This window comes from Triticum urartu, chromosome 6A (genome assembly GCF_056163025.1).
Source record: "Triticum urartu cultivar PI428250 chromosome 6A, HENAU_Tu73, whole genome shotgun sequence".
NCBI lineage: Eukaryota > Viridiplantae > Streptophyta > Magnoliopsida > Poales > Poaceae > Triticum > Triticum urartu.
In genome coordinates, this window is record NC_141878.1 from 9,305,659 (window position 1) to 9,324,816 (window position 19,158).

The following is a 19,158-nucleotide window of genomic DNA, read 5'->3' on the forward strand; positions in this document are numbered from 1 at the left end:
CGCAAACAGGGGAAATCTTGAATGATCTGATAATCTACGAAGTTCTGTATTTATATATGACGGAGGCACTGTGTCAATTATATTTTAGTTCAGTGTGTGTAGTACAAACTACAAATTAACTGTTTCTTCTACTGCTGGAAGATGTTTGTTTTTTCTAGATAATTCATGTTTGGATATTGTTGTATGCTCTCCAGAAAACATGAGTTGATTTGTGCTGTTGCAATGATGCAAAATTCTTAGATATTACTTGATCGGCTTTTCAGTGAGTGACTAGTACAATTTGGTTTTGGCTGATCACATTGGTTGTTCTGCAGGTATCCCGAGTTCTCTCCAGGGAGCTGAGGTGCAGAAATGCTCTTTGCTGTAGGTTCCTCTGCTTCTGTCTGCTGTGGCTGCTATCGTGGTCGACGCTGAAATTAATCGTACTTTGTACGGCGTGTCCTGTGAAATTGACTTGTAGGTTTTAAATTGTGTAATTTCCTGACTTCTTTGTAGTACCACTATCTAATATTTGTAGACACTATTAGTCCTGTTGCATGGCTGGTTATTTCCTCGTCGGAGTTACTTATTTGCACCATGCTGCTGATTTTGCTTTCTATCTCAATATGTTGGTTGTATTTTTTCCATGTGTCTTTTCATCTTTGGATCTTTGCTACCGATAGTCCGATACCCTAGTGTTGAATCTGGATCTCTGCTACGGATAGTCCGGTACCAATGATATTGGATAAGAGAGATGTAGACGCTGAAACTAGTTGTGGGCGATCTCTATTTATCAGCAGCAACGTCAATATATTTCTTCCTATGTTTGAACTGTAAACCTCAAGCTATATATGAGTTTTTTCTGAATCTTTTATTCTTGAACACAAGTGGATTGCAGATTTTATATGGCATATACATGTTTTGTGATTTGGACATTTCATCTTGAATATTTATTTTTCTACAACAAGTGTCTAGTCCAAGCTAACAATACGTGATTTGTGCTTGTGTGTCATGCCTTTCTTTTTGTATCATCATATTGATAGGGTTTGTTCAGTTCAGTTATGCAGAGACTACACAATGATGGTTTGTAGGAATATGGACCAAAGCTACAGGAAACCATTATCTTTGAGGTTTCAGAACAGGATTTCAAGCCTAGTACTACAGTTCATAGGCAAGATCTCTCTTTCTTATGGGGCATATATCTTGCTACAAAATTCATAGTTCCCGTGCGGCGTCAACAACTACTTTATGCAGTTCCTGAACTGTAGCAGTGTGTGCGTAGCACTAGCACGTGGACTAGTTCAGTCATGATGTATGCCTTTGCAATTTTGTGTCTGCTATGTTTGTTATGCATGCTATTTTGCAAAATCGGTCTTTGTTCACCATTGCTGAATCGGTTTCCGTTAGCTATGTGTATGTAGCGCCTTTACTACTTCGGTAAGGAGTCGAAACCAGCATTTGCAGAGGCCCTCTCGTGAAGGGATGAACAAGCAATAATGAGCTCTGGTTAGAGCATGAGCTGCTGATGAACTCAGTTGCATAGAACATATATGCATGTAGTAGCTAGTTAGATTTAATTAAGGGAGCTACAAATGTGATTCACTGCCGCAGTATCTATTGATGCCTGGTATATGATTAGTATCTATTGATGCCTAGTATATGATTATTTCTGTTGCAGGAACAAGTGAAAATACAGCTTGATTTTCAAAGGTAACTCCTGTGGTAAATAGATGAGGAACAAATGATGTTGTATGTTCAGACTTGGAACAACCAGATAGCTGGGCACATTTGTAAATTTACAATAACAAACACAACATAGATATTGATTTTCTCATTGTGATCTCAAGGCTTGTGCCAACAGGTTGGCCATGGCTTTGATAATGCACGATCACCGGCCGCATGGAAGTGTTTTTTGTAAGGGAATGCATGCAGGTATTGGCGCTGAGGCTGAATGGAAAGAGTTATTCAGAGTCTCAGGTGTTGTCTTTCCCTGCAATATTCAGATAAGGAATACACATAGAGCATCAGTAACATAAGCGACCTGCATTTTCTCCAAGAAAATATATGTTGGATAACGATTGGAAGAAAGAAGTCAAGAATGCTCAAATGCTTGGCCCTCCTATCAAGAACCCAAATGCCAGCTCTTTGGTTTTTTTACTTTGAGGCATCGAACGAGATCTAGCAGGACTCTGCATCATCAGCTTGCATGCTGCTTTAGCTCAGAGATACATCTACAGGCCGCACAGCAGCACTTTGGAGAGCACTTGGCCATTATAATTTTAAATATAAGCTTTTTGGAGAGATACAAACTTCTACAGGCCTCACATCTACATGTCTTCTACATAAATACGAGATGTAGCACAGAGATACATCTACATGGAAACTTCCATGTAGATGTGCGGCCTGTAGATCCGCACATCTACATAGAAGCAGGATTCTGCTTTAGCACAGAGATACATCTATGTACAGATACAAACTAAAATATCAGTTTCTTCTTTGGAGAGCACTTGGCCATTTAAAAGTAACCATTTACCGGCCATGTTGTACTAGCAGGTCAAAACATGACAAATCAAGAAAACTCCTACTTCATAAATATAAGACATTTTAAATATTTGACACAAGTCTCTAAAACGTCTCATATTTATGAACAGAGGGAGTTCTTTTGTGGAGAAGGCGTAGTACAGATAAACTTGCATCATGATGGTCAATCAGGCAAAAATGCTCGAAAATAGGTAGCAAGCAAGACAAGTCTTTCATTTAGATCTGTACATGTATGGTTCAGGCATTTGACCAGAAAAGATACAGAAAAATTTAGAGAGCATACAACTTGGATACTGATTGAAGAATGCTCAAATGGTCGACGTAATCACCTACTGAAATGATTTTATGTTTGCACTCACTTTATTTTCAGCAGGGCCCAACCAAAATCCCTTGGTATGCGGAGTATATTTGTCTGTGGTTTCCTGCAAAGGGACCAAGAATTCACACATATAGCCGGAAATATATATGTAGACTGGATGATTCAAGTTGTAAAGAGCAGTGCATCAGTAGCAAAAATATATGCATGACCTCTAAACTCAGTGCCTGCAGTTTCTTCACTTCTTCACACGCCATTCTTCACTTTGGCAAGCAACAAGCTATGGTGCCATTTCCCCTGCCAGCTGTGTAACAGAGCTTTTCATGCCAGTCTCATTTATGTCACCACCAACAAAGAACACAATAGAAATTCGTATGACAACACAAAGCTTTGTTAAATAGCATTCCCTAGTATATACTCCCTCCGTCCGAAAATACTTGTCTTCAAAATGAAAAAAAATGGATGTATCTAGAACTAAAATACATCTAGATACATCTCCTTTTATCCATTTTGATGACAAGTATTTCCGGACGGAGGGAGTACAATACTCTGCCTCACCAACCTAGGTTGTAATATATATGTGTGCTGGATCACGTATATGTATGTTGCACACATGTACGTAATCCGGCACACATGGGTGGTCTCTCCTCCTTTTTCCGGGCTTGAGACCGGCTGCGCCATGATAAGTCTTACCTTAAAATGGCATAGGCGGAGTTCCCCACCCACCCTCCAAAAAAAGACAAGAAAAAATTGGTAAAAAACAAAAACTCTTAAAAAGACAAAAGATTTTTTTTTGTTTTCTGTATTTATCAAATATAAGAAACACAAACTACATTAAACATAATAAAACATTTTTTGATCATTTTAGTTTTTCTTGGTGCAAACATCAATTTGTTTTTTTCAGCCCCCCACCCCCACCCACCCAAGCACTATACCGCTAAAGAAAGTAAGCTTTTTTTTTATTTTTTTTCCTTTTTGCCACCCAGTGTAATGGTACAGGAGACACCATTTCTCTTTTTTGTTTTTCTTGGTACTGATGGCCGAATTTAACTCAACAACTGAAGAGTTACTTTGCCTTCCTAGTGATGATAACAGGACTGTAGAAGGCTTCAAGATCCCAGCATCCTGTAACCAGAAAAATTATGAGTGGTTTTGTAATTAAATAGGCAGACCGCAAAGCAGGGGTACTGTAAATTGATAAAAAAAAATCGGGAAATCAAAATCACCAAAGGAAAATTGCCTTGTCTACAAACATGAACCACAAATTTGAGAGTTGCTTACCAAAAATTGTAAAGATTAATTGAGTACAAGTACAACTCAAAATAAGAATAGTAATAAATTAAGTGGCATTCCGGTGATGCCAGTATATAGAAGATGGGCATATGTGCGTGGATAAATGGAAGAAAGAATGAGAAACAGAGGTAGGGTGGTATTACCTTGATTTACGGCGTGCGTGTGATTCAACAGTGGCTCGCCGCCCCTTCCTGATCCTGATCGGCACTGCTGGTGGCATCACCATTATCCGGCTGCAGATTGAACATAAGCGGACCGGCCGGCCATCAATGCCATGGTAAATTAACGATTTTCTGTATTTACGATGGAGTAATGTGTACGTACCTCTTCCTTTGTGGTAGTGGTACATGCAGCATCAGGTAACAAGTTCTTGAACGTGCAAACAAAACCACGTAACTCTTGTTCAGCATACCGCCCGACGCGAGGCTCGGCACCATCACGTAACAGAGTCTCGAGTGATGTTATCATGTCACGTAGATCTCCTTCATCTGCGGGAATGCCCTCCTCCCCCGGTCTTTCCAAACCGCCTAGGACCTCCTCGAGTTTATCAGTTAATCTACCTGCCTCCTCATCGTAGTTTTCTTCTTCTATGTCGAGATCAAGATACACAGCATTGGGACGGGTGCCGGAAGCCTGCCTCAGCGCTTCCGTCGCTTCCTCTACTTCCCTGTAGCTGCTGTTAGTGCAGTCAAGGTAACAGGTGACGTCCTCCAGCAAAGGGCAGCTATTTCTCCTCCACGGCACCAAGCTGGCAGCGTCCTTTCTTTCAGCTCTTGCACTGTATCTCAGCACTTCAAGCATCGGCAATGCTCCTTCTCCAACAGCAAGCTCTATCTTCCTCGTGAACAACCGTCTCAGCTTGTGAAACTCATTGCTGCCAAAAGTATATGATATGTTCTTTTCATCCTTACTCCAGAGAAAAAGGACGAGGAGGGACGGCAACCTGCCGATGGTTTCAACATCTCGAACTTCTACCGCATCCACATGCAGCCCTAGACAAGAAAGGAGTGGAACACTTAAATGATCGATCCATGATGGCACCCTCGGTATAACTATGCTAAACAGACCTAACTCGTACAGCTTTGTACAGGGTGCCAAGTCTTCCAAGCTATGATTTTGGACAACCGAATACTCAGCCTCACCACCATCATCAACGACCGTCAGACTATGGATCTTGTGAAGGTTGCACAGAGATACCATCAGAGCCTTGCCTGCAGACTCCTCCATTTCACCGAAAAAGATGTTAAGCACCCTTAACTTTGTCAGCTTTCCCACCATTGTGAAGAAGTTTGGGCACTTGTCCACCGAATATAGCTGCAGCTCTTCAAGGCATGTCAGTTTCCCGATCTCACCCTTCATCACTGTACCTTTATCAGCCCACAGGCACCTCAAATTCATTAGCTCACCAACAGATGGCGGCAGCTCACTTATCATACCTCCCCTTACATCCAATATCTCAAGAAACTTCAGATCATGTCCTATTCCTTCTGGGATCTTGACTGCTGTCTTCAGTAGTCCCAGGTACCTCAACTGCACCAACTTACAGAGATGCTCAAGACTACTACCTACTGAAAAAACACAGTCCTCAATAACTAGCACACGCAGTACTTTAAAGCTCAAAAGCAGGGGCATACTATGGGCACGGCAGCCTACAAGATTATATGACCTTACATGCTCCATTGCAATGCCAGAGTTGTGTTCCACACTTCCATGAACTGCTAATCTGCGAACCCAGTTGGTTCGTTTTCCTCGTGAACATGTGCCATGCTGCTCCATATCATGTATTGTAACAAAATTTACATCATTTGATATGGTGCGGATGAGATCGAGCACCATGTCATGGACACGGCAACCACCTCGGCCATCATTATCACCAGGATCTATCCACCGTATCATGCTCTTGTTTACAAGTGTGTTGAAATAGATCTCTCCAAGTTCAAATGACTCCCCTTCTCGACATGGTACAAATCCTTCGGCAACCCACCTCCATATCAGTGATCTTTTATCAATTAAATAATCTTCAGGAAACACACTAAGATACAATAAACATGTCTTAAGATTGGGACATAGATCATAATAGCTAAATGATAATATCTGTCTTGTGTTATGAACATCGTCATTCTCTTCATTCCCAAAACCAATGGCCTCATATACCTTAGACCAGTCCTCACTGTGTTTGCCAACAAGCAAGCTAGCTATTGTAGTGATAGCTAACGGCACACCACCACATTTCTTTAAAATTTTGGTAGTCACTTCAGCAGGCCCTTCACTACCAGATGTTCTTGTATAGAATAACCTTTTGGAGAAATCATCAGAAAGTGGTTGCATGTGGTAGATACCACCAGCTTGTGTGGCGACGTCAACAATACGGGTAGTTATGATTAATCTACTTTCTGGAAGACTATCCATGAAAGCATACTTAATCACGTCCCATGTTTGTGTTTTCCATATGTCATCAATAACAATAAAGTACCTATTCACACGAGAAGGAAAATTGTTCAATTAGCAAACTATCTAATATACTACCCAACAGAACAAGAAGCACAACTATGCACCAGAACCAAAGAAAGGAGCTAACAGTGAATAAAAAAGATAAGATGAAATACATCGTAACTTTTGAAGTGTTCTTATGATCTACCGAGTCTTGATAAGTAAATAGCATAAAACTACCACAATTCAGGGTAGGCTTCTCAAAACTACCACTCATAAAATTTCGAAAAACCTACCACAAGATGGTTGGCTATTTCAAAAAACACTTGTTGTTTAGTTGGTTAAAGTTAGGCATGATTATGACATATTGGACCCAGTCATCACGGCAGTTAAATTCAACATGTTAAGTTGGACTAGCGCCCCGTCCCGTCCCCGTCTCCTCTCCCCTTCTTGGCCCACCATCACCCCCTGTCGGAGACGACCAGCAAGGCTGCTGGAGCCAAACAGCCACCACCTCGGGATGCTTCCGCTCAAACATGGGCGAGCTCCTTGCCAGTGTTGATCTCTGACGCGGAGGAGCTAGTGCTCCGACATGGACGAGATCCTCACTAGTGTCTTCCTTCCTCTCTTCTCCGACGCGGCCAGCACATCCTCGTCATGGACCGTGCTGCGGAGGCAGAGCCCTGACGGTGACACCGTCCGACTGCGAGGAGTCGCGCTGAGCGGTGTTGTGTTCCTGCCGAGCGCGCCTCTCCTGCCACCACCTCAGACAGCTGCTTGAGCCAGGGGCGTAGCCACTAGCCAGGCCCAGCTACCCAGGCCGTGGAGGGAAAACCCTTCATTAACTGTAGCTACAGTGCACAATGTAGCTACGAGGATGGCCCGGGGCGTACAAATATTCTGGCAATGGCACTAACTGGAGCCAACTGGTGCTATTTGTTGGAAGAGGAGCTGCTCGCTGGTGCTCTCCAACTGATGCAACTCCACTTCACCATGGACAGGTGCCTCCCGTGCTCCCTTCCAGCTCAAGCTCGCGGTCAGCCAAGGCGGGGCCTGAACAGGTGCACTTCGTCGGCTCTGGTGACGAGCTCGCCGGCGGCGGGCCAAGCATGAACGTGCTCCACGGCCGTAGGATTTGCATGACCTGATTATTATTTTAAAAAAATTGTAGGCAGCCGGTTTCTTCTAGAAAATATTTGGGCCCTACCTGTCATGACCTGTCAACGGTCAGCCTAATGGTCAAAGCTCAGGGTGCTGGTTTTTATACCACGTCATACCTGCCGAGTGGACCTGAGCTATCATAATCACACTTAAAGCTAACCAACATAGTCCTCAGTGCAACATGGTAGCTTTTTGAAACAGCCAACCAAATTTGTGGTAGGTTTTTGGAATATTTTAGAAAGTGGTAGATTTTTGTGACCACTAGCCCGAAGTATGGTAGTTTTATGCCATTTAATCGAGTCTTCATCTACCATTTTTCAAACGGTTATATTCTGGATAATTGAATGGGTATTCAGTTGTAGCAAAACTAGAGATAGTTGACCGCCTAAGTAATCCATGTAACCAACCAGTTAATGCGACTGTTCGTATTAATCTTGACTTAGCCAAATAAAAAGGTGCCACGTATGTTCTAATGGCTACATTAATTTGATTTTCTAGATGCGTGTATTGATAGCTTGGCATACGTAAATCAGAAATGTAAATTAGAAATTGTTGTGTCAAAATGAAAAGAAAACTAACAGCATGTTGTCTATAGATTCGGACGAGATGAATGAGAAGCAAAGTAAAACATATATTGTCTTTCTTAGTGTAGCTGGGCATAGGTGACAGAAAGAAGTTATTGAGTAGCATACAGGGAGGTTACTGCGTACCTCTTGCCTGCAAGGACTTTCTTCAGCTGGTTGATCAACTGCCATTCAGCCATTGTTTCTGTGGCTCTGGATAGCTCAGTGTCAAGTTCAAGCAGGATGTCCCTGAGAACTTTCTTCGTGTTTGGATTCTGACCCACTGGAACAAAAGCTTGACATTCATATTTTGTGCTAAGCTTGTCATACAATGCTTTTGCAAGGGTTGTCTTTCCCAGTCCTCCAAATCCAACAATAGAGACTATCTTGGGATTTTTATCAGGCATGGGAACCCCCTCGGACAGGATCTTTATCAGCTCATTAATTGGCTTATCAATACCCACCAGGTCAGACAACTTTTTGTATAGAGCTGGGAGACGAGGGTCGACTGTAGTTGCTGCAGGATTTGCATCAACATCGTCTATCTTGTAACTGTCGCGCTGTTCCTTGATCTTTCTAACTTGGCTCTGAATGTCTTTGATGTCATTGGCTATTTCATGGCGTGCCTTGAACTTGCTGAACTCATTGCGGGCCTTCTTCAGCAAGTGCTTGATTTTGGGCTTGGTTGGCTCATTACCCTCGACGCGGGTCACGAATGAGTCGAGGCTGTCCTCGATGGCGTAGGACAACTCCCTGACCTCATTGGCCCAAATCTTGACCTGCGGGTTGAGTTGATCCAGAGGCACGCTGGACACCTTGATGAGGGCTGCTTGCATGCTCCCGAGCTCGGCCTTGAGTTCTCCAATCCCCTTCTTCACACTCTTCTTCAGCCTGCACTCCTTTACGAGCAGCTTCCCCAGCTTGGGGAGGAGAGAGCTCATCGCCCCTGTGGCGAACTGCATGATGACTCTCACCCTATCACTCTCTCACTTTTGCAAGCCTGCTGGCTCCTCTCCTCTCTTTTTCTCTCCCTCAGTTCCTATCTCCTTTCAGAAGCTCTTGCTTGCTAGCTGTGGCTAGGTTGCTGCCGCTTGTATGAATATATGGACTACTAGCTAGCTAGTTTGATTGGATCTGAAGCTTCTTTGCGACTGGAGTGATAAGGACGCGGTTACAACACTAGCGAGCTAGCTAGGTTCATCTAATTAATTCTTGCGCTGTTTGAAAAGAGGTGCTTTTCCAAGGAGGACGTGATGGGCATTGGCTATCACGTGCCAAGCATCTCTAGATCTGCGCATGGTTTGTTGGTTAGTGGCTTAGTTAGTGCGCACTGTCAGACCTGGCCGGCCCTTTGTTTCTAAATACCAACGACGACTCGCTCAATCTGCAGCCAGCTTTAGCTTCAAAGAGATATACCCACCCGGGTCAATCAAAACCGGCTTCGGTTTTGTAATGGTTCAAAACTGAAGTGTATATGCATGGAGCGGCAATTTTGATTTCTTTCTATGATTGAACTCATTGGAGCACTAGGGACCGTCTTGTTACTTGCTACCAATCTAGGTACAAAGTTGAACAAGCCAGATTATTGGCCCTAAACTATTTTCAATAAGACAGTCTCTAGATTTGTGCAAAACTAAAATATCAAAGTTTTGTGGGTGGGTCTATCAGAGAAGAGGTGATACCGAGGTCGTGCTCTCGATGTTAGCCAGTTGACACAAAATTTCTCTAGATCTGCGAAAAATTGTATGTTTACTGCAGACCGAGGGAATCTAGTAACAGAGACAGTGTACTTTTTAAAATAAATATATTTTTTGGTATGTCCTCCGTTGGTTGAAGGAACCCAACAACGGCTACAAGTCATGATTCTCTTAAAGGTGTTGTCTTCAAGCATTGTGTCTCTCTACGATTCTGTGTTCTCATGCCATCGCACCAGTGGCTATTGGACCCTCTATAGAAGGATTGTGGTAGACAATGGGAAAGAAGATTTTCACATGGGACAGTATTTGATAATGGAGAAAACCACAAAACTAGTCAGTCTAATTATTTGATGCATTTCACAAGAGGTGTCTATATAGGGCATATATTAGACTCCACTCAAGCAAAAACATAAGTAGAGGAAGGATATGTGCATTGTCATTTTCTTTATGCCAAAGATTTTTAATCTCCAAAAAAAGAGTGTCCCTATCTCTGTATCAGAAGATGCATTTAGAATACAGTTTCGTACAGTATCTTACAAGGCATCATGAATATAAGATACGAGGAGTGAATCACGGATTAAATGGGCTTGCACAGGTCGAATTAGCATTTCGAACTGACGGTTTGCAACGGAGGGAGGTCAGATAAGACATAAGGATTGTTACCGTCAGTCACACATCCAAGTGGAGAGGTAAAGTCTTGATTTCTTTTTCCTCTCCATATATAAGTCTAGCTAGATATAAGTATTGTTATAGTGTCAGTGCAAAACTGCAAGCGCCCATAACATTTGTTGAACATCATTTCCACAAAGTTTTAGAATTTTTTGAACTGTTTTGTTATGTTTTCTTGCGTGGGTGCACCGAAGGTGGGTGCACCAGAGGTGGGTGCAGCCACTACTTTCCCCTATGTTAAGAGTTAATTGTTGTCCCTGTTTGGTCGAAACAGAAATGTCAGGTGATGAATAAAGAGATCAGGAATTTCTTGGGCAACATATGTTAGCCAGGGCCGTCGACAAGGGGGGCCAAAGTGGGCGACCGCCCAGGGCCCCCAAATCCCTAGGGGCCCCCAAATCGCAGTTTTATGTCAGGATGAAAAAGGCCCAGCTTACCTGCCTGCTAGGTCATCCCTGATGTACTACCTAGCGCCACCCCAATCCAGCAGTTCGCCTCGCGCCACCGGACGACGACAGCGCGGAAGCGTAGCGCAACCCCAATCCAGGAATTTGGCTCGTGCCGCCGGATGACAACATCGCCCTGCAACACTTCTCTCTAATCTGCGCCTTCTGTGGCCGCCCCAAGTTTAGGCCTCTCGATGATGCATGTGTCACTGTAGGTAACTTCCTGTAGTTCCTACTCTGCTCCTATCAATATTAATTAGTTATCCATGATTGAATTACTTGTCTTATTCATACCACACTAAACTTAAACTGCAACGTGGTCTTAAATTTTGGTTTTCAGAACTGTTTCCCCGCTGAACATGTACTAGTAATTAATATTGTAGTTACGCTATCAGGTCGTCAGGTGGACATGTTGGAAATATGCCCTAGAGGCAATAATAAATTAGTTATTATTATATTTCCTTGTTCATGATAATCGTTTATTATCCATGCTATAATTGTATTGATAGGAAACTCAGATACATGTGTGGATACATAGACAACACCATGTCCCTAGTGAGCCTCTAGTTGACTAGCTTGTTGATCAATAGATGGTTACGGTTTCCTGACCATGGACATTGGATGTCGTTGATAACGGGATCACATCATTAGGAGAATGATGTGATGGACAAGACCCAATCCTAAGCCTAGCACAAAGATCGTGTAGTTCGTATGCTAAAGCTTTTCTAATGTCAAGTATCATTTCCTTAGACCATGAGATTGTGCAACTCCCGGATACCGTAGGAATGCTTTGGGTGTATCAAACGTCACAACGTAACTGGGTGACTATAAAGGTGCACTACAGGTATCTCCGAAAGTGTCTGTTGGGTTGGCACGAATCGAGACTGGGATTTGTCACTCCGTGTAAGCGGAGAGGTATCTCTGGGCCCACTCGGTAGGACATCATCATATGCGCAATGTGACCAAGGAGTTGATCACGGGATGATGTGTTACGGAACGAGTAAAGAGACTTGCCGGTAACGAGATTGAACTAGGTATTGGATACCGACGATCGAATCTCGGGCAAGTAACATACCGATAGACAAAGGGAATTGCATACGGGATTGATTAAGTCCTTGACATCGTGGTTCATCCGATGAGATCATCGTGGAACATGTGGGAGCCAACATGGGTATCCAGATCCCGCTGTTGGTTATTGACCGGAGAACGTCTCAGTCATGTCTGCATGTCTCCTGAACCCGTAGGGTCTACACACTTAAGGTTCGATGACGCTAGGGTTATAAAGGAAGCTTGTATGTGGTTACCGACTGTTGTTCGGAGTCCCGGATGAGATCCCGGACATCACGAGGAGTTCCGAAATGGTCCAGAGGTAAAGATTTATATATAGGAAGTCCTATTTCGGCCATCGGGACAAGTTTCGGGGTCATCGGTATTGTACCGGGACCACCGGAAGGGTCCCGGGGGCCCACCGGGTGGGGCCACCTGCCCCGGGGGGCCACATGGGCTGTAGGGGGTGCGCCTTGGCCTACATGGGCCAAGGGCACCAGCCCCAAGAGGCCCATGCGCCTGGGGAAACCCTAAAGGAAGAGTCCCAGAAGGGGAAGGCACCTCTTAGGTGCCTTGGGGGGGAGGAGTCCTCCCCTGGCCGCCGCCCCCTAGGAGATTGGATCTCCTAGGGCTGGCGCACCCCCCCCTTGGGATCTCTATATATAGTGAGGGTAGGAGGGCCTCTTGAGACACACCTTTGCCTTTGGTGCAGCCCTCCCTCTCTCCCAAGTCCTTCTCCTCTCCCGTGGTGCTTGGCGAAGCCCTGCAGGATTGCCACGCTCCTCCACCACCACCATGCCGTTGTGCTGCTGCTGGATGGAGTCTTCCTCAACCTCTCCCTCTATCCTTGCTGGATCAAGGCGTGGGAGACGTCACCGGGCTGTACGTGTGTTGAACGCGGAGGTGCCGTCCGTTCGGCACTAGGATCATCGGTGATTTGGATCACGACGAGTACGACTCCATCAACCCCGTTCTCTTGAACGCTTCCGCGCGCGATCTACAAGGGTATGTAGATCCACTCCTCCCTCGTTGCTAGATGACTCCATAGATAGATCTTGGTGACACGTAGGAAAATTTTGAATTTATGCTACGTTCCCCAACAGGACAGTCCTGACTTTGTGCATCAAACCTCCATTGAATCATCGATCTATTCATTATCCATCAACCGATCATGTATTGTAGCTCGTCTAGGTGTTGTTGGCAGTGCGTGTTTTTGTTCTCCTTGTGTAATTACCATGATGACATTTGTCCATCTATCAGGTATTTGTTCTCAAATCATCAACTGACCATGCGTTTCTTTGATTGTTTCAGATAGAACTATTTTGAGGATAGATGCCCATACAAGATTTCAAAGTTGTTCATCCAAGTTTCAAGGTTCGGCATTCTTTTGTTCCCTTATATTTTGATAAGCCTAGAATTAATGTACTGATGCTTTTCAGTAGAGCACGTTGTTAGTTTATTGCTTTAGCAGCACCTTTGGTACTTTAAATTTCATAATTTATGTATTTTAAAATTGTACAAAATAACACATAATCAAGAAATTGAATTAAGTGAAATTATACTTTAGTTGTATTAGCTATATATTTTTAATGTTAGAGCCTCATTTTGCGTTTCGTCCCGGGGCCCCAAATGTCTGGAGACGGCCCTGATGTTAGCGACAAGTGCTATGTTAATGAACAGTACGATTGTGATTTGTTCGCAAGCCCTTTGAAGCTGGTAGAAGAAAGAGTGAATTCCGGTTTTTACCCCATATGTTGACATTTTTTACACTAATTACCCCATTTAGCGGGATTTCATCCGTTTTACCCCATTTAGCAAAGTGTTGCCACAATTTACCCTGTTTTAAATTTTGTGTGCGTTCTGACCGGCTGGCATGCCACGTTGACAGTTTTTTCCTGCCTATTTTTCTTCCTACTCAACTCGTTTCTGGTTTGAAGTATTCTGATGGGACGACTATACTTGATTAGCATGGCATATTACCATTAAATAAATTATCAGAGAAATTGTTGCTTATATAATTTGAAATCATGTATGCTTTTCTTCAGTTATCATATACGGCCTTAAGTATGCATGGTTCTATGGATTAGATTAAAGTGGTGTAAATATACTACTTTACTAACTCTGATACACCTACATATCTGAATATCTAGGTAGCAAATATGTTGACCGGAAGAGTGTTAATACATGCACAAGTGATAGCATCTGTTGCTACTTGCTAGCCGTAAAGGAATTTTGGATCTTTGTATCTTACAATGCATGCTGAAACATGTGTATTTACCTTATTAGAGTAGATTATGATTTATTATGATTGCAACCACTAATTCATTTATATTTTCCTTGCACAAAGCGGATGGCAACCAAGATGTGGAGTGTTAGGCATATTTTACATATCCGTGGATAAAAGAATCCAAAGCCAGAGATGATTGAGAGGGATTTTATTAGTTATTTTGATATAAAGGAGAAGATCCAGGAGTTGGGTTCCAACCCTTGGGACAACGTTTATTATGAGAAGGTGGCCAACCGGAACTCCCTGGTTGAGTTAATAAATGATGCAGGCATGATGAACATGCTATAGGAATTTGATGCTTATACGAAATTCAGTTTGCATATTTAATTGGGGGCGAGCAACACAAAACAAGAAGCCACGGGAGGCGAGCGTGGCGCGCGGCCGTCTTGGGTGTTGTGCGTTGGACATGACGCGAGCGACCGCCATCGAGCCGAGCCGGTCGGGAGAAGCTGTGTGGCCCGGTTCAGCAGTGAGAAAAATAGCCAGGAAAAACCGATGCAGGCATTATGCCACTTGGACCTAACAATTCTGACCGACCGGTCAAAATGCTCAGAAAACTTTAAACAGGGTAAATTGTGTCAAATTTTTTGTTAAATAGGGTGAAACGGATGAAATTTCGCTAAATGGGGTAATTAGTGTCAAAAATTTCAAAATAGGGGGTAAAAACGAAATTGAGTGTAGGAAACAAGATTATGGCCCGGTTCAGTATGGATCACAATAGTTCGGTGCAATCTGTACTAGATCAACCAGGGATGTTATATAATTAGAGATGGTTTTTAATGTTCCTTCTTTTTTTGTGATATGTTACAAGCTGATATGCTTGCTATGCAGAATTGAAGTGTCGTCTTCATCATTGATAATTCAGGTTTAGCTAAACCAGAAAAGAAGTGGAACACAATTAAAATACTGGTCAATTGTTAGATCTGGCTGCAGGGTAAATAGAACCACAAAAATGATGCATCTTTTGTTGGAAGGAACACAGACAGTTTAAAAAAAAACTATGGGCACGTACTCCATCGACACTGGCAGTAGCAGTAAGATAGTGGTCAGACAAATGAAAGCTACATGGATGCATAGTACGGCTATGTTGTTCCCTGCAAGTACACAAGGAAAATTTGGCATAATTCAGACAGATTATAAGAAATACTCTATGCACTACTAGACTAAATAACTAAAGCTTGAAAGAGCAAGGCAATCAGTCAATAGAGATATGGCCTCCATCTACAGTAGATGAGTTGCTTCACTTCGTCGCACACCACTCTTCTCTCATTAGCAAGCAACAAGCTACCCCGCCATCTCCCTAGATAATCTTATCGTCGTCACCAGAAATCCCCTCCCTGCCACCGGCAGCCAGAGCGGTAGCCGAAGGGGAGGCGAATCGACGTGCTCACCGACGAAGATCGAGGGGAGGAGGAATTTCCCTAGTCTCCTTGCGATAGGGGACAGAAAAGCAACCGAATAGATCTACTTTACTAATTTACAAGAAAAGGGAGAGAATAAGAAGAAAAAGAATAAAAAAGGACTACATTTTAATCGGCAGAGGCTTGTAAAACAAAACATGAAAATTAACCATGGGCAGCAATAGTTACTACTTCGCCTTAAAAACACTGGTTACTACTTGTTTGTGGAGATCTAATGCCTCTTCGATGACCTTGGATTCCAACAGAAGGTCTAGCCTTGTCCTTACTGGAGGATGGACAACAAAGTGAGATCTTAATTTGCCCATTTTAGTCGTTGAATCTCCTTCCATCTGAGCAAATTTGTATCAGACCAGAAGGGCTACGCATATCGTATCTGGCAGCAGCGAGTAGCAACATTCCAATGTGATCCGCCTCTACCTCATTCCTACACAACATATATGTAGCTAGGTAAAATGAACACATTATATTATAAACTGATATGAAATATTTGTGACACAACAAAAATGGTTTTTCTTATACCACAGCTTAAAAAAGGCAAATCACATCATTAAGTTAAGTGTTAATCTACTTAAGCATTGGATCACGCATACATACCTTTGTATTGTAGGCAACATAATGAGGCTCAAATATGGCATTGCTTTGACGATTCGTAACCACCAGTTGCTATACATTATTGTTGATGTGACCCTTTGAATATTGTGCCCAACCTATAGAGAGAGTAATTAATCAATGTTAAGTCCATGTAAGTTGATTACTTAGTTAACCACAGTGACTATACTAGACATAGTATACACTCCATCTAATCACACATATATGGTGTTTAATTATTTCCACTATCAATCTAATATATAAGTTTGACTGATATTGTGTCTCTATTACTAAGACAGGCAATAAACATGAATTCAGTTAATAAATGCATGATGGAACCTCATGTGCGATATGAGCGGCAATCTCAGTGTCGGTCTTGAAATGCTCAAACAAGTGACGGCTGATACGGATTTTTCCAGCGCTAGGAAGGCAATCCGCATATGCGGGAAGATCCTCGACGACGATCACCTCCCAGTTGAGCCCATCCATCCAGTTTAGCCCTCCATTGTGCATCGATGTTCGTGACTCTGACTGCTTCTTGATGGCGAAAGCGACATGGGCAGCAGCGAATATTTCATTGTCGATGCGACGGACCCGAACGGTATCGGGGTGGTCTCGATCAAGGATGTTGGAGGCATTAGTGTTCTTGGACTCTTCGAACATGGCCACCTCGAGCTCGCGCACCTCTTTGGGGGAGAAGACGACCAAGTGGGTGCGGCCATTTGAACGGCACGGTCTCGCGGTACCTGATGTTCAGTGCGGTCATCGCGCTGCCAACAAATAGCGTTGTCAATCCAGCGACCTTCCTTGGGTCATGGTACCATGGGGAGGGAACCCTGGTGGCGAAGGAGGAGGTGGTCATTCTACTACTACACCATCGTGCCTGCAAGGGTTTAATGTGTCGAGCGAACGGAAGTCCTAGGACCTTCTCCGGGAGGTGATGTAGGGATGTGGTGCAGTGGTTGTTGTGGTAGCAACAGTAGATGGAGGGTGACAGCGGTGGACGGCAACTCCGACGATGCATGAGTAGGCGGGAGAGGAGGGTGAGCGACTTGGTCGTCCACATTGTCTTCTTCTCTTTGCACTTGAAAAGCTGCATCAATCGATATGTCGTACCCTACGTAGCCCCCTAGATACATCTAGAAAGAGACAAACATGGAGTAGGAGTTGCATTGTGGTACGTTCCCTTAATTAGTATTCCCTCCGTTCCAAAATAAATGACTCGACTTTGTACTAACTTTGTACCAAAGTTAGTGTAAAGTTGAGTCACTTTTTTTTGAGACGGAGAGAGTAGTAAAAAAGAAACTCCTACGTGCCTACGTCTCGCTGTTTTACCTCTTACGGCCCATAGCGGCGCGAGCTAGATGATGGGGCTTTAATTCTCAGTTTGGGCTACCGGTTATCGGGCTTGACTGGCTATTATAAGGTGGGCCGGATGTCCCTCCAGTCTCGAACTTTCCACCGCGAAACGGCGGCCGGAGGCGCGCGAGATCGAGATAAAGGAGTAGCGCGCCGTCGCCAGCGACCTCAACCCACCAGCGATTCGAGGCCCGGCTATCATTTTACATTCATCTCATCCTCGAACCCCTAGCTTTTCTCTTTTTTCTTCTTTTTTCTTGCGGGAAACCCTACTTTGATTTCCCCTATAAATTTGTTGAGACAGTGGATAGACACGCTCGTGTAGAAGGAGTGGACATCAAATCGACGGTGTATGCCACCCATATTCCCCACGGGTAAGATCATCCAATTTATCTCTTTATTTTGCGCTCCGCAGTTTATGTATGTAGTGTTGGTCCGCTGGATGGAGGTGTATGCTTGTTGTGTGCTGGATGTCCTGAAGAAATCAGTCAATTTACTACATTTGATGCGTTTGCAACTACAATTATTTAAGAAATCAGTCCATTTATTATTCCAGTTGTTTTTCGCTATACTGTCTCAAGGACGATCCTGTTACATCAAGCACAACGTGTCTGGATGCCAAGAGTGAGTGAAACTGTAGGGGGGATATACATGATGGATACAAGTGACATTCCTCAAGGGTAAGACTGTCCAATCCGATTTATCTTCATGTTGCGCCATACAGTTTGTGTTTCCATTATCACAAATCCGTAGCAGTCTACTTGTACTGGAATCTGGATGATTTTCTGTGTTCGATGTTTGAAAAAGACAGTTCACTGTCTGTATTTCTTTCTTGAGCTCTTTTACGGTACCTTGGTACTCCCTTAAGAAGGGATGGAGTACCACTAAAATCTGACCATCCACTTAATTGAAAGGGTAGTTTAGTCATTTTTCTCACGATCTTAAGCGAAGAGTCTGCTTGGAGATCCTTTCTTGGAGTCTTGATGTTGTCGAGGGATGTTGTTGTTGATTGTCACTATTGTATATTGTCACTTCGGTAAAAAAAAAAATCTTCATCCGCCTATACAGCTTCGGTCTTCTATGACTTTGCTTCTTGTTGGCGTGATCTGTGTGTGTGTGTTTGTGTTGAATGTGTGCATTTTAGTTATGCAGAGGCTGGTTGTGTATTCATTACGATTGTATCCCTCAATACTACATTATGCGTCAATAAAATGCGCCCTCTATCGAACACGGCGACCATCTACCAATGTTGTTGTTGCTCCCTGAAGGCATAGCATCCTCCGTCCCTACATGCTACTCCATTAAGGGGTGGGATGAAGATCTTCTGGCTGGATCATACAGCGGAGCATCCACTCGACCGT

The 19,158-nt window shown here is 43.5% G+C and overlaps 2 protein-coding genes across 3 annotated transcripts; both read right to left on the minus strand.

Annotated features, from left to right (window-relative positions):
- Positions 1–1,676: 1,676 nt before the first annotated feature.
- On the minus strand, positions 1,677–9,394 carry LOC125515430 (disease resistance protein RGA5). Of its 2 annotated transcripts, XM_087528079.1 has the most exons (7): positions 8,431–9,394; positions 4,454–6,602; positions 4,273–4,362; positions 3,907–3,961; positions 3,049–3,140; positions 2,850–2,942; positions 1,677–1,969 (listed from the first exon to the last, which is right to left on the minus strand). In XM_087528079.1, exons 1-3 carry the CDS (start codon positions 9,243–9,245, stop codon positions 4,297–4,299), a joined length of 3,030 nt encoding a protein of 1,009 aa, XP_087384205.1. In that variant the 5' UTR covers positions 9,246–9,394; the 3' UTR covers positions 1,677–1,969; positions 2,850–2,942; positions 3,049–3,140; positions 3,907–3,961; positions 4,273–4,296. The 2 variants fall into 2 exon arrangements, 1 of the variants encoding a protein (XP_087384205.1); XR_015608309.1 differs by lacking the exons at positions 3,907–3,961; positions 4,273–4,362; positions 4,454–6,602; positions 8,431–9,394 and having other exon boundaries at positions 2,880–2,942; positions 3,049–3,546.
- Positions 9,395–16,156: 6,762 nt separating this feature from the next.
- Positions 16,157–17,101, minus strand: LOC147963116 (mitochondrial metalloendopeptidase OMA1-like). The gene is made up of 3 exons (XM_087529470.1): positions 16,778–17,101; positions 16,445–16,557; positions 16,157–16,274 (listed from the first exon to the last, which is right to left on the minus strand). Exons 1-3 carry the CDS (start codon positions 17,099–17,101, stop codon positions 16,157–16,159), a joined length of 555 nt encoding a protein of 184 aa, XP_087385596.1.
- Positions 17,102–19,158: the final 2,057 nt, after the last annotated feature.